Genomic DNA, 25,430 nt, shown 5'->3' on the forward strand with positions numbered 1-25,430 from the left:
CACCATGGTGGATCAATGAACTACAATCAGCGGGGTGCAGCTACTTCATCCTCCCCTCTCCATAGAACAGAACAGGCACTGTGTGTACTGCGCCCGTTGGTTCATCTTTCACTAAAAATGATTTTGTAGCCTTAGACATTTTGTTATCGGTGCAAGCAGGCTGTTCAATCATCTTATTTTTTCCAAAGTAAACTGTGGTTGGTAACATGTTATTAACAAGCAAAACTGATCTGCGGAGCAATCTACTCTAAAAAATTACAACATTTTAGTAACATTCTCAATCTAAAGCACCCAACCTGTTTTTATAGTCACTGCTGTGAGAATGAGCGGGGTGAACTAAAACCACTGAATAATTAGAATATAATAAGACTTGAATTTCTATAACTTAAAAAATGACTGTAGGTTAACTTTAATAAAATAACTAGAGTACAGTAGAATATGAATGTTTTACAGCCCCTTGCTCTCCTAGCTCAAACCTTGGGAATTCTCTAATATAAGGACAGTAACCATTAACAACTATTAAGAATGAATCATTTCCTCATCCAACTGCAGCAGATGGAAATTTGACTATTTGTTATGAATTACTACTTTCAACACATTTGTTAACATTTATACAGCCTTAAAAGACCACAAATGTTTTTGAGCAAATATAATGGAACAAAACAGTTTCTGTGGTTACTTGTAATTGAGCTCAGCCTTTTTATTGTGCATATTACTCATCATAATACAAGCAGGTATTCAGCCAGTCATCAAAACAGACGGAAGTATCAGGTTGTTGTTAGCTAAAGAGGTTTCTGCAGAGACCAATGCAGAGATAGTTCAATGAATTAACTATTTACTGTGCAAGGTGAGTTCACGTTTTTGTATTTAACATATGTACAGATTTGACTCCAGATTGACAATTTAGCAACCCCCTTGTCACAAAGACAACTGAACTGATTGCTTTTGTGTGCAAATGTAGTTCCTTTTGGAATGCTCAGTCTCAACCCACCGTTTTAATAGGCTTACTGTAGCTTGACAACTTTCTGTCTAGCCTCATACATACACACAATAGTTGGATTTTTACAGTTACATTAGAGTTGTAAAATTTTCTAGCACTAAGTGATTTCTGGCCAGATTGTTCAACAATGTTTTAAAGGTGCAGGTTGGCAGGTGAGACATAGGAGAGACCTGCTCATTTCTGATCACTAAAGCTACATACACACCTTCAATAATTGTCGTTTAAAAATGAACGATCAACGATTATTAACAATGTCTGTGAGCGATCGTATATGTCCGATAATGTACATGCTGATAACGATCGTTCAAAGATAATGTACACATGCTTAATGCGATTGTTTGAACAATACAAGAAGTGACGTGTACCGGAGGAAGTGACGTATGTGTACCAGAGGAAGTGATGTACAGGAAATAACGGTCTGACAGTTGTTATAAAAAGAACGTGTGTACGAAATATCGGTCTTTCGAACGATCATTCGGCAATCTGCTCCTTTATCTCTCTGTGCAAAATGTCTTTCTGAGCTTTTGCTGTCGTGTATCTCCTAAGTGCGGAGCAAGATGAAGATGATGTGAAAGTTGTAAAGAAGCGCCGGGTTCGGTGTAAAGATTGGTTGATGAACCGAGACAACATTTCCCATAAGAATCTGCTATATATATATATATATATATATATATATATACACAAACACACATACACACAGTGAAGCTACCTGCAATGAACGTTCATTCATTGCGCATGCTCAGAACATTCATGATCACTGTCTGACTGTATACACAATAGATAGCAAACGATCATAGCGCAATCAGATCTGCCGGAAAGGTTGTTCACTTCCAGTGACTACCAATGACTTCCAATGACTACGCTCATCAGCATCGATGGTCAGTCATTGTGCACTTTTTTTGTTAACGATTATTGTAAGAATGGTTATTGATTGTCTGTTTCCAACGATAATTATTGTACGCAGTTTAATCCCTACAAAAGCTGAATTTCTAGTTTTACAGTTAATAGGCCAAGATTTACAGTATATGATAGGAAAGTAGGACATGTTCACCCATATATTCATTAGGAGCTTTCAAATTTGAATAGAAACTCTTTGTAAAAGGAAAATGAATATGGCAGTTCATGAACATTACAACCATATTAATAGGATGCAAAGGAAGCAAAGTAGATTCAGACATACTAAAGAGATCACAAATCTCGGCACAAGGAGTCTTTGGGTCTGATTTATTAAAGCTTCCCAAGACTGGAGAAGATACATTTTCACCAGTAAAGCTGGGTGACCCACAAACCTGGAATGTATTTCTTAAAAGTAATTTGCTATTTGTTAGCAAATGTATTCAATCCTGAACCACATTCATTTCAAGTTTGCTGGATCACCCAGCTTCACTGATGAAAGCGTATCCTCTCCAGCCTTAGAGAACTTTAATAAATCAGACTATTTCTTAGAGATCATATCCATACAAAAAAAGACCTACTGAGACATCACTAGTCTCATAATTGTACCGCGTGGCAAGTATGAATGGTACAAATGGAACATTTTAAATTGAAAGTACAATTGAGCTTTAAAGACAATGCTGTATAAGCTAACACCTCAGTACAATATAGTTCAGTGTTGACCTTTTTAACACGGGGGAATCCTTGAGATAACTTCAGTGTCAGGTCTTCAGGGAACCCCTTATATAATTACTATATCCACAACCCACTAAATCATTAGTGTGGTGGTCAGTAGGAAGATTGCCCCTTACATTGCTGGCCTGTGGGAAGAATTTCACTCAGATAGCCAAAAAGATCATTGGTGTCAATGGTAACTAAACTGAGAATCATAAATTGCTCAAGGAATCCCTAACAACCTACGGGGGAATCCTGGTTAAGAAACACAGATTTTGTTATTGTTTTTGCGTTTGAATTCAGAATTTCTTTTTTTTTTTTTTGTTTAGAAGCACTGATTGTAGTTTGTATGAAATTCACCTGATCTGGTCAGGTCTGGACTTAGTTAAAAATGCAATTCCCAGGAATATATTATTGGTCTATAAGAATTTACAGATTGTAGACACCTGAAAATTAAGTTCTGAGTTTAGTAGATCACCACATATTTGGGAATAAATAAATCAACAGGACATAATATTCTAACACAATTTTTGTTATAAAGTTACCATATGAACAAACGATTATATTCAATCAGAACTGATCCTTTTCTCATCAGAAAAAAATATAAGCTTTAAGTACCATAGGGGGACAATTTTACATGGCCAGGATAATAAAAGCTGCATGAATATATACCCATATGATACAACCTCTTAGATTGTAATCTCTTCTGGACAGGGTCCTCTCCCCCTCCTGTGTCAATGGGTCTGATTTATTAAAGCTCTCCAAGGCTGGAGAGGATACACTTTAAACAGTGAAGCTGGGTGATCCAGCAAAACTTGAATGAATCTGGTCCATAATTTAAAACATTTGCTAGCAAATTACTATGAAGAAATCCATTCCAGGTTTGGTGGATCATCCAGCTTCACTGATGAAAGTGTATCCTCTCCAGCCTTGGAGAGCTTTAATAAATTAGGACCAATGTCTGTATCTGTCAGTCATTTGCAATCCCTATTTAATGTACAAAAACTGCATATTATGTTCATGCTATTAAAAATACTGTTTATTACTATTAATAATAACAATATTATGATCTGATAATAATGATTGCCCATTATTAATAACTGCCAGTAACGCACACTTCAGCTAAACAAGAGTTTTGAGAATAAATACCTGACCTTATGCATAAAGTGATCAAAAAGTAGATTGCTTTGGTAACCATTCAGATTTACTTTTTGACTGTGCAGGTAATAAAAAGGCAACATTAAATTATGATATAAATGAGCTAGATCAACACTTTCATTTCTGTTATTTTAATTATTATTGAAAAATGAAACACAAACAAAATGTAGAAAATGACCATCCATTTTACAATAAAATTATTGTACAGGCATACATATAAAATGCAGTTTCTTCAGATTTCTCTTGCAGACATCATAAAACAAAGATTCTCGTTTGTCTGTTACAAAGTAACTGATATATGTTTATGCCATTCGATTACAGTAATACAGAGTTAAAATATATTGTACTTCTGCCATTTTATCTTAAAACCACTGCTAATTCCTGCATGTAGGGCGAGCTCTTCCGACATGACAGCTGAATGCAGTCCTCATGATGAAGTGAACAGACACAGTCACAGTTCATGTAAACTAGAACCTTCATGATCGAAGAACAACCATTGTTATAAGACCTGAAAGACAGAGTAAAAAAGGTTTTCCTTTAAGAAAGCAGTAATATGTGACAGCAAAGGACTCTCCAAGGCTGAAGAGGATACACTTTCATCAGTGAAGCTGGGCGATCCAGCGAACCTGGAATGAATTTCTTCAAAGTCATTTGCAAGCAAATGTTTTAAATCCTGACTAGATCCATTCCAGGTTTGCTGGACCACCCTGCTTCACTGATGAAAGTGTATTATCTCCAGCCTTGGAGAGCTTTAATAAATCAGGCTTATTATCTCTGAAACATTTCACTTACTGACCATACATACTGCCACACCGGCCTTTCCTAACTATAGATCTACCTAACTATAGATAAACAAATAATTTTAATCAACAATTTACCATTAAAGTGTTCAAATATGTATGTTTGTGCAAAACATGTTGATTTACCCAGGAATGTTGTGAGTTGATAATTTCCCGCAGCAACTCTCCTTTATAGCAATGCACAGCGTTCATTGGTCTACTGCACGTCTTAGATTTCCACAAGACGAGCACGACCATTTATCGCATTTATTGTTCTTTCTTTGGGTGTAACGTGGTCACATCTAACTGACCGTACCATGGACTAAATTCATAGATGATAGGAAATTGTTGTAATGCACTATATAATCACATTTGGCCCATGAAACAAGTATTTAGTATACCTTTTTGCATCTATGAAATGTATGTTTTCATCCTAAACATAACTTTAAAGTATAACCTTAACACCATACTCTTGACCCAATGCTTCCTCCTATTTTAACCGGACATAAAGCGTCCTGCGCTGTATCACTTAATACCTAAGCTGAGTGGAGACAAATTATTTTCCAGACTTAGTATCTATAATCCAAAGTTTTAAAATGCTGTATTTTTAGTGATCTGTACTACATACATAGCAGGATGATGATAAGTTTTCCCCAGGACAACATAAGTGTACTGTGGATCAGTTAATATCACAAAACAGATCCAATAGGCATTTACCTTATTTTCTAGCTCTAGGGGAGCAGCTAATGATTACTATTGTTTTCTTCTAAAATATCAGTGACATTATGCGAAGTGGCCATTTTAGATGCAAGCAAAGCTATAATTTGTGGGATGCGCAGTATTTCAACTGATTATCATAGTTAGAAAGGGAAATTTTCTAACATAGTTAATTATTGGTGTAACTTGCCAGAATATTACTAAACCACAAAATGAAGGTTTTGCTAAACTTTATAAACAAGGCTGAACAGGTCTGCAAACAATTCAATAAAATTATTTGACCTGTATATGCTATCATGGTAGGTTACACGTAGAGAGATTGGTGAAAATGCAAAGGTCTGGCTTTCATTCTACATTGTTTGTGCCCTGACCACAGCTCAAAAACAGCTTGTATTAAATGCATTTCACAAGACAGCTGAAAATGAAAATGTGAGAATCTGTAATTAGAAAGAAAAGTCTACCCAAAAAATACCAGTAACAAAGAAAGCCCTGAGACTTCTTGTTACACTGCTGACACCACAGTATGGCTCTGGTTGTCAGCAAATATTATATTTCAGTGCAGATACATGGGATGTTTCAAACAGCTTGAAAACATTTGTTAGTTACATTTTATTGATGTAATGTGTCCTTGTTGGGGAGATTTTTCGCTAATTTCCTTTAGTTAGGACAAATGTTTCTTGTTCTACTAAAAAGTGCTTTTCCTTTCCTTATCCCTTCTGAAAATATTCTGCTCTGTGGTTGGTGACCACAAAGAAAATGTGGGATTGGCTCTTCACAATGACTTTAATAAGATGTGTCTGACAGATGTATTTCTAGTTGTTGTTGCATTGTGAGGTACTGTATAAGGGGTCTCAAATGAAATATTCAATATATGCAGACATAATACAGGAGGTGGTCAGGGTTCCAACCTCTTTCTTTACTTTACTTAAAACTTTGCACATACCTTATTATTTTTATTATACTACAGAGGCTTATTATTTATTCTTATCAGTATTATATTCTTACCTAAAACATAGGCAGCTACTAATTTCTGATTCACACTTAAGTGGAGGTAGAGAGGCACCATTGATTCCATTTCACCCATAGTGGGCATCATCAGTGCAGCAATGCAAACCATGCCAAGGAAAACCATCAGCACACTAGGCCCTGAGGAGGAGTTTCTGATGTCTAAAACAGTAAGAAAGAAATTGTTTAATTGCTATGAGTTTTTCATAAACAGCTTTATAACAATAATTTGAAATATTTCATTTATTTACAACATTCTCCTAAAATGTTGATAAATATCTCAATCAAAGGTGTGCCAATGAGTGCAACTAGATTGCCAGACCTGCACAGACCTGGCCAGACCTGAGATAGAGGAACAGTTATGATAGAATTATCCTGCCCTGATGGAATGGTTGACTGCATTTCTTGGATGAGGACTAAATAGTCTAGGGGCTACCCAAGAAGTTATTAAAGTGACTCTATTAGAAGAAACATCAGAAGCTGCCATTGTTACCCTCCCCTCTAAAAATATAACTTCCCTGGCTTCCCATGATAATGCTTAGTCTTCCATTTTTTTCAAATTCCAGACAAGGAACAAGAGTGGATACAGGATTGGGTGATTTTTCTCATATTTTTTAATAGCATGTTTGTTTCAAGAATGTGACTGAAAAGTAGTGTCAGAAATGGTTACTCTCATACTTTTATCATGACAAAGTCACTTCTTATATTACATTACTATACATCAACTCCCAAAACATTAACTATATCAGAAACAATGGCAGAGATAATTTTAGGAATCCAAAAAACATCAACCAAAATATAATTAACCTTAAACTCAGGCGTGTTACTGCACCATTCATTGAAGTCTAAGGGGTGCCATTGATGTCCTCAACTTCCAAACCCTTTATTCCTGCCTCAAAATATGATTTGCTACAAATAATGTAAGCCTCCATGTCTCCTGATATGGCAGCAATAATCTACAACACAATGACTGAGATTAGACTTAATTTGCCCTGCATAAATACCCTTACAACTTTCACCTAACAAACAGTGAAGAAATATACAGCCAACATATACCAGGGCTTTTTAGGACCTCTTTATGCTTGGAGGAATACTTTTGTGTGCTAATAATTGTATCTTGTTTGAAATATCCTATTACTGTTATGCTTCAGTTTTTTTTCAAAGTTGTTAAATAAGCACATACTTGTTATTGATTTGTTTTTTATGTTGTGTAATAACATTCAAGCCAATTTATTCTTAGGTTATCTAGACCTTCATTTTTCATACCCAAAAGTAAGTTTTTATTTATTTATTGACAGAGCCTGGTAAAGTCGGCCACCTGAAAGATTTCCAAACACTTCTGTTTCTGTTTCAGAATTTATTGTTGCATTCACCGTGATATAAAATAATAAAATAAAAACTACAACCAGGAGCATAAGACCTTTTATAATTGGGCAGACTCAGAATCTGAATTTAGGAGATTTCACTAATAACATTTATAAAAGATGTAGGTAAGTCCCAGGGGGGCTAACATATATACACATCTATATTCTACTAAACAAATAATATATGTCTGTTCTTATGTCTACTGTGGCTGCCTGTAGTGGGGTGCATAGTCATGCTCGCCTATTAACGACTGTGGGTTGTTATCCCAGTACACGTGGGAGGCGGCCCCTCTGATGGGAGGTAGCATGTGCTCCACGGAGCTTGGGGGAAATGCGCCCGTCTACAGGAAGCTGTGTACCTTGATGATCTTCAGGAACGTTGTGGATGAAGAGCCTTGATGGGTGGGGTTTCCTGTAAGACATAATTTCCATTGGTAGGCGGCTTTACTCCCCCACGTGGAATGCCTTCAGTGCATACAGGTGGTCGGGACTATAAGAGGGGAGGAGGCAGCCTGAGCATCTTGCAGAAAACCCATCTACATGAATATCGCTATTGAAGATTGACATTCTTTGGGAAAGTATTAAAGAGGAACTAAACTGCCTAAAACAAAAAAAAATACACTACCTTCAATCCCGCACAGCAGTACGATCCATCCGGAGCTGCCCTCCGCCGGGTCCCGCATCATTCCGACATACAATCCTTAGGCGGCGTGCCAGGCGGCGCCATCTTCACCTCTTCTTCCTACTTTACCCAAACCAGGCGCTACTTTACCCAAACCAGATCGGGTGACGTAGGATGGAAAAAAAATCTTTTTTCACTAAAAGGCTCCTTCTGTGCATGCCCGAAATGCTCAGGCATGTGCAGAAGGAGCACCCAAGAGCCTCCAGGGATGCATGACGTTGGTTTCTTTCGAATTAGAGAGCGGTGCTGAACCCTTTTTTATAATTTTTTTTTTTTTAAAAGTGTGTTGCATTAAAAAAAAAAAAAAAAATCATTCTCGATTCTCCATTCATTCTTGATCACCTGGGCAATCGAGTATTAAGGGGGTGGTGCTGCACTTACTTTATTTATTTTTATTACAACAATTGAACAAAAAAAAGTGGAAACGACATAGGTTTGTTCAGCTCTTATATTTTCAGAGCTGAACTTTATCTTTTTAACATATTCATTTAAGCAGGATATGTGTTGAACTCTTTTCCCGGTGTGTTTCGCCCATTGGGGGCTTCCTCAGGGGATTTTTTTAAATCAGAGTATCAAGGTGATAAGTAAACATTCGCTTAAGATGCTGGATTCAAAAGGGGTAAGTCAGCTGGCAATATATTATGTTAACTATTTGAAGAGAATGATGTATTAGGATCACAGAGGTAGTCCAATGGTAAGTATTTTATAGCATAAATAACAACGTGAAGTCACCACAATTGGACTTTGTTGCTGATATATATATGATGTAGGTAGAGCAAGTTTTTTGTCCTGAATAGGGATACTTCAATGTAGGTGTAGGTAGCAGTAAGTCTTGTGAGTATGTATTAATATGTATGACATAAGGGGCTGTTCAAAGGGTACTCTTGTAAGTTATCGAAGTCAGAAGAAACTTATAAGTATGTATTGGAATGTATCGTGTAAAGGGCCGTCCAAACAGTACTTTTATAATGTGTCAGAACGAATGATTACTTGTGGTAGGGGAAAAAATGGCCAGCAGCCTGTTTTCTCTGTCTTCTTCCTTTTTGTTGTATTGGAATGCTTGTGGTACCTGACAACTTGATGGGATAGGTAAGATGTAATTTTCATGATATTTTGATGATTGTACATTTTGTTAAGTGGTAATATCTTTATAATGTTTCTGTAGGATATTTATCACTAATGTGTTTATATCATATTTTAGGATTGCATGATCCCTCCACAGATAGTATGCTCCCGAAGAAGTGGTTCTTAATTATTGTGACACGTGTTAAGCTGGAGGTGGAAAGAAATGCATCATGCTTCATGTATATTAGAATATTATTGAATGCGTTTGTCATTGTTTGTGTGAACATAGCTACGTTGTTCGCGATTTATTAAGAATTAGATGTTTTTATTATAAATTATTGTATTTCATGGTTGGAGTTTAAAACACATTTTTTGCCTACTCCATTTTTCTTTGTACTTTTTAAGTATTTTTATTCTTGTGGGGATGTGGCAACTTGTGAATTTCATACCCAGAGGATTTGTATATGTGGCTAAATTTTATGTTTGGGTAGGCTGACTTTTTAAAAGGCCACGTGGCTTACAGAGAATGTCTTAGTGCTAACATGGAACAACAAGTTTCCCCGCAACAGAATTCCTACATCTTCATAGTGAATGAACAATCCAAACATTTTATCTTAACTGACCTGGCTGGCAAGGTGTCTGCTCAAAGAAGACACTCTCTGCCAGATGCTCCTTGATCCGTTTCTCCTCCTCATCTTTTTGCTGTTGCTCCTTAGCGGACGGAAGAAGCATTGCTATTACATCTTTACGTCCCAGTATTTTTCTCTGGCATTTTTCAAACACTTCAACACGAAACTTATCAATAACCCCGAAGTGACTGGCTCGGACATCTTTGTGCCGGACAACACTAAAGCACGGAAACAAGATTGAAAACAAGAAAAAAAGAGTTTCCACATTTCATAAGGTAAGGTAATTTTCCTCGACTTTTGATAAAGATTAGACTGAATAGTCTTTCTGGTTAATTATGGCAACAGGCGGCATTTTGTGCTATGAGCCCCTGAGCATGACTTCTAAATTTAAACTGCAGAAAGGGTAATGTTAAAGGTATGATAGCAATCCTCAAATAACACAACATTAGACAGTCTATTTTTGTCTTGTGTCTGCTGCCAAAGATTTCTGAGACAGTGGTCAGAAGGAGGAGCCAGGGAAAGCTAAAGGGAACCCTAGACACTGATACTCCAAACTATTGGCTTCCCAGTGGGTTTGAAAGATTATTTTAAAGGATCAGAAGAGAACAGCAAGGGAGAATAGCGAGGTAAGTATTATATTGTCTACAGATATTTGTTTTCTAGAGAGTTTTCCATTATGATATAGGGTCACTCTGAATTATGTGAAATTAGTACTTACATGTCAACAGAGCAATTTGGCTTCACTGCACCTGTGGCATCAACAACATTGTACTTGGTTCGGGTCGTACAGAGAACTGGGGGAGAAAGAAATGACATGATTAATGTATGTCTTTATTTAAATCATTAGTAGAACTGCTGTTTTTTTTTTGGTTATTGTAAAGAGGCTGAGAGACAAACACATTCCAATCGAATGATCACTTTCATTTGACAGTAAATAAGACATGTTGCTTGTATATGTACTTTTAAAGTATTTAAACATCCATTTATAAGTTTTTGTTTTTTTTTTTGCAACATACACTCAGGATTTTACACATTTTTGTAAATGAATCCAGTAAAATAAGTGACTCTTGGGTCCACGTTGAGTAAATCCTGTGTCAAAACTTTTATAAGACTCCTTAAAGTACTGTATAACTATTCCACATTTATATTATTTAACAATACAAATTAAACAACTCCAATGAGCCTCCCCAAAAAACAAAATAGAGAATAGGAGACTAAGTGAAGCTCAAGTGCTGCCATAAAGATCTTATACCCGAAGCTGGCATCAAAAGATTGGGGGGGGGGCATCATTTGCCTGTGAGAGAAGAGAACCCTGGGTACTAACTAGCAGTTAGATAAGAAAAGTGCTGGATGCCAAGAAAATCACAGAAGCAGGAAGACTGGAGGGAATGGAAACAAAAGGATAAACTCCAACCTAAAACTATAGAAATGATCTATCTAAAATATCAAAAAGATGGATCGAGATGCTGAAAGGTACTGTACTGGATCAAAGGTACTAGATCAAACTGCAATCAACAAGAAAGAAATGCTCATTAGAATGGGAACCAAATGCCAAGGAACTACGTCCTGGTGGAGAAGAAGAGTAGAAAGCCTAGTATTTGAACACTAAGTAAAGTGATGACATTGAGATAACAGATATCCATCATACAAGGCAGCCTGTGGTGGCCATTTTTGGTAAATTACTACAGGGCTCAGACTTTAGGAAAGGAAGGAAGGATCTGGGTGGGCCTTCTTATCCCACTGCAGCACAGCCCAGGATTTCGGACTGACCTGACAGCTATGTCTGGGGCCGTCAGGAAGTAGGTAGGGCAGTCTAAGTACAGACAGTGAAGCTGAAGGGAGCCGGACTGGACAGCTTAACGCTGTTTTTGAGAGTAAAGACTTTAGAAGCTACAACACTTAAAATTTGTGAGTACCAGGTCCAGTCCTGGTATAGCCACTTGGGTGCTAGGATTTTATTTGCTGCACTAAATAAGGTTCTGCTGGACTAAGCTGTTTTTGGGTTATGGATATGCTGAAAACAATTAAATGTAAACAATAATACCGGCAGTGCCCAACCTTGATAGGCATAAGGTAAACTTTATTACACCTTATCCGTAAAAGAAAAAACCTTATTGTAAACATGATATGCATAGTCCACCCACCATTAGGCACCATATAATGACAGGTTCAAAATTCTCCTGATCAAGCAAATCCAAGAATTTGCAGAGTGACTGTTAAGAGATGCTTGAGCCAATGTTTAAAAAGGTTTTACCTAACACCAGGGGTATAAAAGACCCAATACCAGAAACAGTAGGGTTATCCTCCACCTTATGTCATACATATTAATACATACTCACAAGACTTACTGCTACCTACACCTACATTGAAGTATCCCTATTCAGGACAAAAAACTTGCTCTACCTACATTATATATATATCAGCAACAAAGTCCCATTTTGGTGACTTCAAGTTGTTATTTATGCTATAAAATACAGAATATAAAATTGGACTATCTCTGTGGTCCTAATACATCATTCTCTTCAAATAGGTAACATAATATATTGCCAACTGACTTAACCCTTTTGAATCCAGCATCTTAAGGGAATGTTTACTTATCACCTTGATACTCTGATTTTAAAAAAAATCCCCTGAGGAAGCCCCCAATGGGCGAAACGCATCGGGAAAAAAAGTTCAACACATATTCTGCTTAAGTGAATATGTTCAAAAGATAAAGTTCAGCTCTGAAAATATAAGAGTTGAACAAACCTCTGTCGTTTCTACTTTTTTCGTTTAATTGTTGTAATATAAATAAATAAAGTAAATTTTACAAGTATTCTCTCTCCTAAACAACTGTCTGCCTCAAAAGCCTGCTCTCTATCCCTTCTTTCTGCTATATGGATGTCTCAAGACATTTACACCAACCACAGTACTACCAAAGCTGGTTAGATTTCAAGCTTACCTAAACACAAAAATTTTACTTTACATAAAAGGGTAGACAAACCTTTTATGTTAAATAACAATTCTGTTTGTTTGTTTTTAAAGTGCAACACCTTTTCTCGATTGCCCAGGTGATCGAGAATGAATGGGAGTGCAAAGCCTCCTGGGATGCGTGATGTTAGTATCCCGGGAGGCTTTGCACTCCCATTCATTCTCGATCACCTCTTGGATGCTTCTTCTGTGCATGCCCAAGATAGGCATGGAAAGAGCCTTTTCGTGAGAAGAGAAAAATTTGCCGATCTCATGCATGCGCAGAGATGCTTGCGGCTAGGAGACGAATGCCGGAACAGCCCGAGACCCCATGGAAGACACCTCAGGACCAATCGACTGCGCTGCCCGATTGAAGGTAAATGGATTCTTTTTGTTTTAGGCTTTTTTGAGTTTAGTTCCTCTTTAAGGCTCGAAGTACAAGGTTAGTAGCAGCGCAAGGTTCGAGAATCGGAAATGATCTATACATGAAAGATGGGCAGCAGAAATGAACTAGAGTCCCATGTGGCTCTTGAAAGCAGAAGCATCAGGGGGAGATGCTTTCTCGGCACTAAATAATGGGAAAGAAAATGACATTCTACCTAGAAGATGATGTCAGTGCTCAGTTCTGCAGCTCCAACTGAAAGCATAAATCATTATATCCTTCTTTTGCAGGCCTCCAACCCTTTTAACCTCTCATGCATTGGAGATACGCAAGATATATTAGAATTCCAGCCTGGGTGGCAAACATAGTTCCTTCAAAGATACAACAGAGGGGTATATTAGTATCCCAGGGTTAAAAAGAATGTCATTCACATGCTTACCAGGTGAAAAATGGGAAAAAATGAATGCTGGTATCTCACTACCCTGTTTCCCCGATGATAAGACACTGTCTTATTTTTTTTTGATGGCCCTGCCTTATCATCGGGGAAACACGGTAAGTACTGGTAGGCTGCATCATATGCTATTTTTGTTTTTAGGTTTACAAAAACTTTAAATCTAGTATAGATACACAAAAAAGGGAAAGAAAGTATAAGCTTCAAAACATCTTTCTTTTTATTTAACTTTAAAAAAAGAAAAAAAAAATGGAAGAAAAAATGTTTCGTTAAAATAAAAAAAACACAAGACCCATAAACTCCCAAGAAAAATGTAAAAAATTCTAAAGAATCTGAAAAGGAAAATGATTTATTAAAGCTCTCCAAGGCTGGAGAATACACTTTCTTCAGTGAAGCTGGGTGATCCAGCAAACCTGAAATGGGTCTGGTACCGGTTTTTAAAACATTTGGTAACAAATAGCAAATGACTTGAAGAATTCCACTCCAGGTTTGCTGGATCACCCAGCTTCACTGATGAAAGTTTACCATCTTTAGCCTTGGAGAACTTTAATAAATCAGGCCCATAGCAGGTACTAGCCAGGTACTGAATGTGATAAACAAAGTGAACACACTTAACCTTAAACGTTAACCTGCCTTTCTTCCCATAAGAAAGTTCACTCTTTTCTGCCTTGGGCTTAGTAACACAACAACATTAAAGTAAACAGCGTGCTTTAGTGAGCTAATCCACGGTGTTTTTCCTACTCTGACATCTCTGAATTCCATCAGGAGCATGTTCATGAGTAATGTGATACTCATACCCGTGAGCACAAGTGCACAAATACTTACTGACAAATTAGTTCTACCCGGCCAGAAAAATATTTAAGCATGGCAATACACAGAAAGATAGTTGTGAAGGTTCTGACAAATTTAAGCCTGTAATGACTTCCTAGAAAGAAACCAGCTATATATTATTTCCTTACCCTAACCTGCTGTAAGAAAATGACAGCAGGAATCTGACTGATGATTGGGCTAGGTAAAGATTCACAAACACCAAAGGTTCATTCCCTCATCGTGCCACCGTACAAAGAGTGATAAACAATTTGTGTTTTAAGCTTTTTTTAACAATACCAGATGGGATTGATTCTTTCAAACTAGGACAAACTGTTTTTCTAGGCTGCATACACATGTGCAATAATTGTCATTGGAAAGGATCTTTCACGATCTTTTCGAACGACTAACGACTGCACGATGCATGAACGAGTGCTATACATATAGCATCATTCTGCTCTATGGAGAGGGAAGGGGGAAAACGACAGAGCGGCACCCCGCTGCCCTCTCTCCCATTCACTTGTATTACGATCATTCTTTGTCCACCAACCGTGGATCCACCAGGACGGTCGTTCGGACGATGGACAGCGAGCTCTGTACACACGCAAGTATCTCGACCAATATCAAGCCTGAGACGATTATTGAATGAGAACCATTGCATGTGTGTATGTAGCTTTAAGAACCATGACAGCCAATCAGATAAGGGCACTTTATTATCTAAAAGTCTGTAAAAATTATATAAATATAGATATCAGGTATTTAAATTAGAAGTACTTACCTATTTAGGGAATGTTAATACATTAATAGGTTAAAAGCTTACTTCCTTTGTAATCGCCTAATAAAAACCTAGTTTTATTTACTAGGATTAAAAGTGGACAGATTTTTCAATTGTCCAATAAAATATGAAAAAGTCAGTTTATCAGTTCTGGTTTCTTAGACTCACCTTACCATAAGTAAAATAAAATATAGCAATGCTATTATGGACAACAACCGAACCGGCTTTTTTAAGGTTATTAGCTTAATAAACTTATTTTTCTACAGGCTTTCTTCTCCTTTAAAAAATCACTGTGCCCTCCTCTTCTTTAAACTGGGCACAGTAATACTGAAAGGCAAGCTGTATAAACAAATCTCATCTAGTATAAAAAACAAACCACTCCTTTAACTCTTTACAATTCGCGGTGTTCAATCTGCAATTTATTTACCGCATAGCTTATGATAATATAAGGAATATATGTACTATATATAGTATAAGGAAAACATCTGGAAGACAGCTGATCAAACTTACCTTTAAATTTTAAGACAATTTCATAGGGGTTATACAACGTTAACACTTGCTTGTGTGTTGACTGATCATCAGCGTAAAATATAACTTCAGTTGGAAAGACAAACACGGGAAGCTTTCCATCCACTAGCTCTGGCATCCGTTTCTGCTGCTGCATTGGCACAGAATCTGTATTTCCACCTCTGCTCCTTTTGTCTCCTGCTCTTTCAAGTTTTCTTTTTTGGTGCTGGGAAGACCTCTAGTGCATTCTGTCAGTTCTGCAGGAATAGGAAAAACATTAGAACCGCAATCTCTCTAATTTCACACACAGATGCCATGACACTCTATACTTCCAAAAAGCTGGAACTACAGCTACCCTGGCAAGGTTGATGAGCAATTCTTAACAGTTTAACCCTTTTCCATGCTGTCTCCTCAGTAAACTGCTTATTTTACAGTGATTTACAGAAAACACTAAGCTATTTAGATTGCCCAAAATAAAACAAACAGCACATTTTGCCACCTTCCCGCAGCAGAATCCTGTACCGATGAAGGGGTCAGCAGAAGGAACCACAGCACGCAGCAGGGGGCACAGGCATTCGGGAATAATTGAATGCTAAAAAGATGAAAGTTGCAAAACTGGGATGAGGGGAAGCTAGGAGACACTGTGCCTGATATATTAAAGCTCTCCAAGGTTGGAGACGATAGACTTTCTTCAGTAAAGCTGGGTGACACAGCAAACCTGGAATGGATCTGGTCCAGGACTGAAAACATTTTGTCAACAAATAGCTAATGACTTTTAGAAAATCCATTGAAGGTTTGCTGGATCACCCAGCTTCACTGGTGAAAGTGTATCCACTCCAGCCTTGGGGAGTTTTATAAAAACCAGGCTCACTGATTTTTATAAAACAGAAGTGTTAAAATACCCCAAAGCTTTAAGTCAGGTTCTGCTAAATAAATATGTTTAAGTATAAAACGAAATTTAAGCCTGGTATGTGTTCGCTGAAAATTAATAAACGTATAGTAAATTACAACTACAATACCTACTTGAAGGTTTTTTATGAGCATTTATGGCATTTCAGATTTGTGGCTGACAAGTGTATTCTACTGCAGGCTGAACAGGATTTGCAACGACTCAAATTCAACTTAATGGTTGATTAGGAGCCATTCTGTGCACAGGTTCATAAGTAGTTGTGGTGGGTTGCTGTTCAGTCCTAAAAGTCAGTTTCCGAGTGTGACCTCAGTCAACCACATGACAAAGCAGTTGTCAAACTCTGAACAGTAATTGAAATGGGGTGGCTGGGAACCATGGTTCTTTCTGCAAACCTCTTCAACCAGAACCAGCAGTAACAAAGGATTTGGGGGAATGAACCACTAAATATAGCAGAATATATGGAACCTGACACTATCGGAAGTGTTAGATTCTGCAGGATCCTCTGCAGTGATCAGAGTAGCAGCCAACAGAAGAGATGGAAATTCAATGTCTCCTCTGCAGGGAGACCTTTATTGCTGATTCAGTTTAGTGACAAAGTAGCTTTAAGTGTTCCAGAGGCAATAAGCTATAGATGATAGTTTGGGGGGCACAGGTGCCTACAGTAACATTTAGGTTTGTGCTAAACATCTGTGAAATAAACACACAAATAAGAAACAGACCAATTAAAGAAACATACATTTGTAACACTTCACTATTATATTCTGATTCTGCAGAATGGGTGTAAAACACAATGAGGGGTGATGTAAAGGGATTATTCAAATATATAAACCTGGCATTTATCTTGCTTTCATTGTACTGCCACATACTGCATTATGGTTACAAGAATGTTCTACTTCTCTTTGCTGCAGTTGTGTAGTTTCATAGACCCAATTGTCATGTTAAGTCAGCAGGTCTTCTGAAAAACAACACATATGAGATAATTTTTGTTTTTTGTCATGTCTCCATTGTTTGAAGTACACTGGGAAAATATGCTGGCAGTAAACCTGATTAAAATAATTCTCAGACAGGCTAGCAGTGAATAATTGTCACCAGTAATTTACAGGGAGTTCATTAACATAAAAATGCATTGTTTCTCAGCATGCAGAAAGCAAACACAGACAGAAGGGAATCCTTTGATGGTAAGTCAAAGCATGGCACCATGTATGTCACAGTAACACTTGGTGGATGAACTAATGGCAAAGCAGCAGACAAGGCAGACAGTATAATGCAAAACAATGCCAAATGACGCTTAGATTGTTTTTCTGATGCCAAAGGAGATATTAAAACACACTCTAATAAACTGTCATTAATGATTGCAGCACACCCCTACCTGCATGCTACCATATATGATCCTGTTCTGAAGGACAAAAATGACTAAAATGTTTTCTTTAACTTTAAAGCGTAAAAAAAAAATTGAAAAACATTACCAGACTTTTTGTTGTTGATCTTTTTAGGGTTAGTTTACAAAACTAACACATCAGCATATGAATCTTTATTATTATCCTAATTATCCAAATAATTTTTGGTAACTTAATATGTGACTTAATAAATCTTTATTTTTGTATGATAGATTTAGAAACTGAGCCTTTTATGTTGAATTAGAAACTTTCCCTTAAATTCTGGCCCAGCTTTTCACTGTTAAAGTCAAAAGTAAGGAAACAAAGCTTGAAAAAAATATCTATAACGGATTCACCTAAAATTGTCTTCATATCTAGGAGAGATTTCTCTACACTCTCAAGAGGCAAAAGTAAACAGAACTGGATTTGAGGGTGAAACCTTTAAATAAGAACTATAGTACAAAGTCACAAGTAGGTAGAGGTTCTGGGCAAAGGGGAAATTCAAAATCTCTTCTGCCAAAACACAATTTCCTAATTACAAATGCCTTTTTTTTGCTCGCTTTGCATGCACCATGCAAAATACAGCCTGGCCCTATTTTCAGACCTGGATCCTGGGGACAATGTTACCTACACAAGTATAACCTTATCAGCGGTCACTCTGTTGCTGAAGAGGATTGTGGTGGACCTGGAAGACTTGTACTAGGTGGCTGTATGTAGTGGTGACAGAATCTTGAAGGGTGCAATAAAAAAAAAATTGTGTGCCAAAGGCAAGCATAGATGGAAGATTAAATCCTTCTCAGGTTACTTGTAGTTGTTTGTACCTTCTGTAAAGATTTTTCTTCACTTCTCAAAGACACAAAAAAAAATGGCAACCAATTTGAAGAAAATCTCTTTCTTTGTCACCAGAGCAGATATCCCTGTTGGAAAATTTACCTTTAATTCTGGTGACAACTCTAAAATTTTGGCCACCAGTATAAAAAGATAGGCGAATCTCTCCAAGGGAGATAGAGCAAAACAATATATTAACCTTTTCCAATCTAAAACCTAAAATTTGGCCTTTTAAAGCAGAAGTAAACTAAAAACAAAAAAAATCACACTTACCTTCAATCCTGAAGATCAGTCGATCCGTCAGGAGGTTTCTTCCATCGGGTCCTGCGTCATCCCAATATTCATCTGCGGACACCTTCTTCTCTCTTGTTCTGTGTTCTTCTTTCTACATCACCCGATCTCGCACTGCGCAGGTGTGAGATCAGGTGACGTAGATTGGGAAAAAACTTTCTGATCTCACGTATCAATTTTTTTTCTATTGATGAAAGGGCTCCTTCTGTGCATGCCAGAGATGCTCAGCCATGCGCAGAAGGAGCAGCCAAGAGCTTCCCGGGATGCGTGATGTAGGTATCCCAGAAGGCTCTGTGCTCCTAATAATTCTTGATCGCCTAGGCGTAGTAACATACTTTTCTCTGCATATACAAAATAAATGATAAAAAAATGTGCAAAGCCACTTTAGACTCTTTTGGTCTTTGGTGCACATAAGCACAGACTAGCTTTCAGTGGCAATCCACTACAACATAACACAAGCTTTTATTATACCATCTTTATAAAGAAATCTAGATAAATTCACACACATTTTAATGCAGCATAAATTGGTGTATCTATACATAATATAATCCACTTATGCTGCCTTTTTTAGAGCCCATTTTTAATATTAAATCTAGCTATAATATGCACCAATAATAAGAATGACCATATTTATTAAAAGAAGATACACAAGGTCTGTTGGGAAAGTATTTATGACTTTAATATGACACAATATATATGGTTAGGGATTTTTATGTGGTGTGGCATCTCTTGGGCTCAGTATTTTAAGCAGCCTATCATAAACTATCATTACTGGTTGTAAATAAACAATATTCTATTTCTTATAGTGTAAACATAGTTCATATCTTTTCCTCAGGGGGTTTGCAGCAGGTCATAGATTGTGTGTTATGGAATAGATGTTTATTGCATAGATTGCAGTGCTAAACCCTTTATTGGGGGTATTTAATCAGTGACTGCATAGTGCACAAATTATATGGCTCCTTGTCACAAGCTCTTACAACAGACTGATAAAATGCTCACCGGTTAGCTGCTCTGACCTGTTCTTTGGATAATCACTGACTAGTGATGCAGAAGCAAAATAAATACCTGCCATTAACGTGTGGCAACACAAAGTTCTTTCAAGATGAGTCTATGAGAAGTAAACAGCATAATAATGACAGGGAGGACTTTTAAGTAAATGCCACATGCATCATCAGAACCTTCCCAATAATTCTATGAAACATGTTCAACATTTATGTCACATATTTCCTTGTCTCCACGTGATGCAACTCTTCTTTTCCAGATTCTCCATTCTGCCTCTGCTTGTGTTTATAAAACATGAATAAACCCTATCAGTAATCTTCTCCCATTTGCTCCCCTTTTTGTCAGATTTACAATTGAAATAGTTTTGTTGTATCTGTTTAAGAAGTGCAAAACATACTGTCAGAAATCCAGCCTATATGCTCTAGAAAGTTTGTTGGGACTGCACAATACCTCCCCTATATGGTATTAACTCACTTGGTTTTACATAACTTAATAATAACATAGTAAAAATAATTTTTAACATAACCTAATAGTAAAAGGTTTAGAAAGTATTGATTCGACACAGAATCAATGTGTTGGATATATTTTTACCTCCTAGATATGGGGTAATAACTGTGCCATTGTGACATTAGTGGAAGCCAGGATACTCCAAGTTCCAACATCTTTATTGGGAATAATGTTTTTTGTGCTTGAGCACTTATTAGTAAATGCCTATCTATAATTCAAGATGAAAATAGATGGATGGCACATGGATGCTGGAAGGTGCCATCTGGAAGGTCAAATAAATTGCTTTTACTGATGCAAGGATTGTCATTGTGCATTCCTTGTTAGGGTCCTGAATCATGCCTTGCATGGCCATTGGTCAAAAGCCCTGAAATTGCCAAATACCAGTACTGGAGAAAGGCATGGTCTCTACAATATGAACAACATTCCATAATCACCCATACACCCTCTTTGGGTTTCAGGGTAACATTTAGGGTTTGCATATTATTTGTATGCCTGGAACTCAGTAGGGTGCTGCCTTTATTTTTTTTACAAACCTCAGTAGACATTGAACAAGGTATGCTCTTAATCTTTCCGAACCAGCAGAAACGCTTACATTGCAGACGGAGCTAGGGCCCCTATTATCCAAGCTAACGGTCAGAATTAGCGGAAAAAGCCTCTGGGATTCCAATGATGCACTGGAAAATAACAAATTATAGGTGCCTGCTTTATCTGGACTTTTTACTAGTGGCACGTTTATTTTAAAGATTTGGAAAATATTCTATAGCTGACAACTCTACAGACTAATTTCCAGCTTAATATCGGATACTTTATTGTGCCTGGGGAAATAATAAAAGTGGAGCAGGAGGTAAAATTAACCTTAATGTTTGACAACAGTTCCAAACCATTCACTGTACAATGTTTCATTAGTACTGCAATCTTTCTGAGGAAGATAGGACCTCTGAAATGTAATTTATAGTTTTACTTTTTGTAGATATATAAGCCAATAATATGTTGATCTTTAGGCGGATATAGTGTGGATATCAGCTTAAAAATAAACCTTTGGTAAACTGACTTACATATATTGTTAATTGCCAAGAAATAGCAACTGAGGTTATATGTAAAGCTTAAACTGGGCCTGCCTTCCAAGTCTCCAAATTGAAGCCTCATTGACCAATAAGTAAAAGGGTAAGAGGCCAATGTAGACTTTAATAGGAAGCACAGCATGTTGAATTTCATCTGTTGCCGTCCCTACAGATTGGGGGTAACAGAGAACAGTTCAGTACCACTAGATGACACCACCTGTAAATTAATTAAACACTGATTCTAAAAAGAAACAGCAGTTTAATTCAGAGTTTGTACTTTATACATGCATTAAGAAAGCCCAATTTCCTCATTACATATTCAGGATGTGTTTCCTGCTTTAAAGGGTTGCATTGCATGGTTGTTGCATTTTATTCTTCTGCTATACCTCTACTTGATTATAAAAACACAACCGTAATCTAACCTAAAACTGATATTATCTAAACTGTTTTAAAGGTTTGTACAGATGTTACATTTTTGATGTTTGAGATGATTGTTCTGGGTAAAAATTTAACGTTAGTACAGATTTCTCACAATGTTCTTTTTCTTTAGAAAGCAGCCACATCCTGAGCACAAAGGCCTGTTCCCAGTCAGCAGGCTGTGAAAAGCAGTGGTCTCTCTGCAGGTATGAAATACACCCTGTTGAAGCAATTTTGAAGTCTGCAATCATCAAAATGTCATCCTCCATTATAATAAACTTTTTTTTACCTTTTGCTTTCATAGAGAGGGAAAGGTTCCTTCTGGATAGTACAGGGGTAGGCAAACTCCGGCCTTGGGGCCAGATACGGCCTAGCCAGTAGTCCATTCCGGCCTAACGCCCCCCTGGTCGATCTGGCCTAATCCCCGCCGGCAGGGCTCGGCAACCTGCGGCTCATGAGCCTCCTTGTTATGCTGCCCTTCCATATCTACCGCGGCCGGCGTTAACACTTCTGCCGCCCAGGCAAGGGGGCATTCCTTCTCCTCCGTATGCATTGTGGAGGAGAGGGATTTCATTTCAGGGGCATTCCTGGTGGAGGGCAGAGTCATCAGCGCGGGACTCGAGAGAGAGTCTGGCCTAGTGTGCCTTCTTGACCTCCTAAAATGGCCCAGTAGCCAAAAAAGTTTGCTGACCCCTGGGATAGTAGGCTAGCAGGGGACAAAATATTTTTACTTAAGTTGTGGATTAAACAAACTCCAAGGCTTTAAACAGCTTTTGTGTTGATGCACCTGGAATACATTTGGTTGTTTAAATTTAAACCTTCAGTTGGATTCATGTCAATAAGCGTGTTTGTCAAATCCTGCATTTTCCAATTAGGTACACATTGCTACTTTTGAATGGAAAACACAGTGTTTGACAAGAAAATGCTGTGTTTGACTTGGTTTGCCTGCAGTTCAAATGCACCTCAATAGGCCATACTGCGTCCAAACAACACCCATCAATGTGAGCCCTTATGCTGCCAATTTTAAAAAAGACACAACACACAAAGCCACAACTGCTACAACACACAGAGGAAGAGATGAGCTTACCTTCTAATACACTCTATTCCATTCCATGATTCAGCCTGTAAAATATCAATGGAACTTGTGTAATCATCAGCAGCACCGTGTCTATTAAAATCTGTCTACATGGAAAATCATTCAGCAGATAACAGGAGGAGTTTACATTCCCGATGGCAGACACTATTCAAATAAGACATCCCCAGTGTAACCAGCTATTCTAGTCTGAGATGTTTGTTTTATGCTGCATACAAGTGAGGCTGATTCACTAAAGGAATCATTTTAATCCTTGGCCAATGTTTCTCAACAAGCATTCCTCTAGAGCTGTGATGGTCCACAAGAAAAGTTTGGTGGTCCACAGAAAAATTTGGACATTATTTGCAATTTTTTGTTTTAATAATAATAATAAAACAAAATAATATTCTAATAAATTCTTATACTCTGAATGACAATTTTCGCCTTTATATTGCACTAAATTTAAAGAGACAGAAAAACAAGGGAGGTGTAAGGTCAGTGTAGTATTAGGTTGTATAAGGCAACCGTTGCCGAGCCGTACGCATCAGTATTGTTTCCACCGTTACAACGGTCACCCCGCACCGTCAATACTGATTCTCATCTGATTGTTTTATTTTATTTGTTTATTTCTCAGATGCTCTTTTAGGTAAGTATGACCTTAGTTGTGTATTTTCTTTAACTGTTATATTTATTGGCATCAAATAGTTGGACTTTGATAACTATTATTTCTTGTTGGGTCTTAGAATGAAATAAACCCATAATGAGTGAGAAAAATCAAACGAATATTTTGCATTTCTTTAGTAATACCAAAGATAATGCAACAAATGATAATAGTAACAATAGTAATACTTCACTTAACCGTGGGCTGATCAATGAACCAAAGCCACCACAGTCCTTGTCAGGCACCATTAGGAAGATCATTATTTTACAAATGTGTTTATCTTTTTTTTTTAAATCATATTAATGGTCCGCAATATTTTAAAATGAAAATTATTTCAAAGGTTTCCTCATGTTGGAAAGGTTGTGGAACTTTGCCCTAGCTAATTTCCCAACCATGTTTAGGGTGACCATGCCATTAAACTCGCCCAATTATAAAAGAAGTGTGCACATACCTATTCTGAGAAATCCTTTGATTTCTCAGCATGTACCCAAAATTCTTCTTTCACATTTGGCCATATTACGCCCTCCCTATAAACATCAATCAGTTTTACATGTATCTCTAGCCTATACTATTTTGGATAGGAGATTTCCCTTCAATTCCTGTGCCGATAACAAGTTTATCTGGACAGAAATGAAACCGGAATCCTCCAACAAGGACACTTAATTTACAACACTTTTATTTTGTAGAGTGAGTGAAGGGTAAATCCAGCATCAGGTTTTACTGCTGTCTGTACCACTGCTGGGGATTTTTCAGCATTATTACCAGTACATTAAGTAAGCAGAAATCCCCCAAACAGAGGCACAAACATCAATGAAAACCTGAGAGTGGCTTTAGCCATTCTCCACTCTGATCTAGAAATTAAAATTGGTTTTGCCTGCGGCATGTTAATGATAAAATTAAATGAATGGCAAACTTCAAGAGCTTATAAAAAGTTTGCATTTTTTACACATAGTGCATAAAATATTCCAATCATCAGATATTTGTAATCAGTTGCTAAAGATTTTAAAATCTATATCAGGCACTGCAGTTTTGTGCAGGCCTTGGCAAGACTATGCAGCACAACAGAGATTTCCACGTCTGCAATTGTGTGGGTAGAATGACATGAAATAAATTCTAGGAAGGACCAGGGGGTGCCCCTGGACCCTGGCATCTAGTCTTACACTGTCCTAGTTCTGTTCTGTTCTAAATTCCTTTCTATAACCAGTAGAACACTCTTTTTCTAGAAGGTTTTTGTAAATGTAGGGTTCTTCCAGAGGCTGCTAGGGGTTCTAGCAATCAGCAATGTGTAAAGATATCATTAATACTAATAATCTTTATAGCTGTCTGTATAAAGCGAATTGTACCCACTCAGCACCAGTACATGGGGGACTTTCCCCCACTAAGCAACAGAGTAAGGTGGCCCTTCTCCCCCTGACCACCAGTTTATT

General features: G+C 37.4%; 1 protein-coding gene across 7 annotated transcripts in view; it reads right to left on the reverse strand.

Annotated features, from left to right (window-relative positions):
• Window positions 1–3,881: 3,881 nt before the first annotated feature.
• Window positions 3,882–25,430, reverse strand: part of MOSPD1 (motile sperm domain containing 1) — a 25,779-nt gene continuing 4,230 nt past the window's right edge. For 2 of the 7 annotated variants that reach the window (XM_072431564.1, XM_072431568.1), the window contains exons 2-7: window positions 23,358–23,392; window positions 15,882–16,135; window positions 10,726–10,801; window positions 10,002–10,225; window positions 6,268–6,429; window positions 3,882–4,274 (exon numbers count right to left, since the gene is read on the reverse strand). In XM_072431564.1, coding sequence (XP_072287665.1) covers window positions 4,243–4,274; window positions 6,268–6,429; window positions 10,002–10,225; window positions 10,726–10,801; window positions 15,882–16,035 — 648 coding nt within the window. In that variant the 5' untranslated portion in view covers window positions 16,036–16,135; window positions 23,358–23,392 and the 3' untranslated portion in view covers window positions 3,882–4,242. Of the gene's footprint in view, window positions 4,275–6,267; window positions 6,430–7,872; window positions 8,044–10,001; window positions 10,226–10,725; window positions 10,802–15,881; window positions 16,136–17,617; window positions 19,942–23,357; window positions 23,393–25,430 lie in introns of those variants that run through there. The other 5 variants (XR_011923559.1, XM_072431565.1, XM_072431566.1 and 2 more) reach the window with 5 other exon arrangements.

This window comes from Pyxicephalus adspersus, chromosome Z, assembly GCF_032062135.1.
Source record: "Pyxicephalus adspersus chromosome Z, UCB_Pads_2.0, whole genome shotgun sequence".
NCBI classification, from domain to species: Eukaryota; Metazoa; Chordata; class Amphibia; order Anura; family Pyxicephalidae; genus Pyxicephalus; species Pyxicephalus adspersus.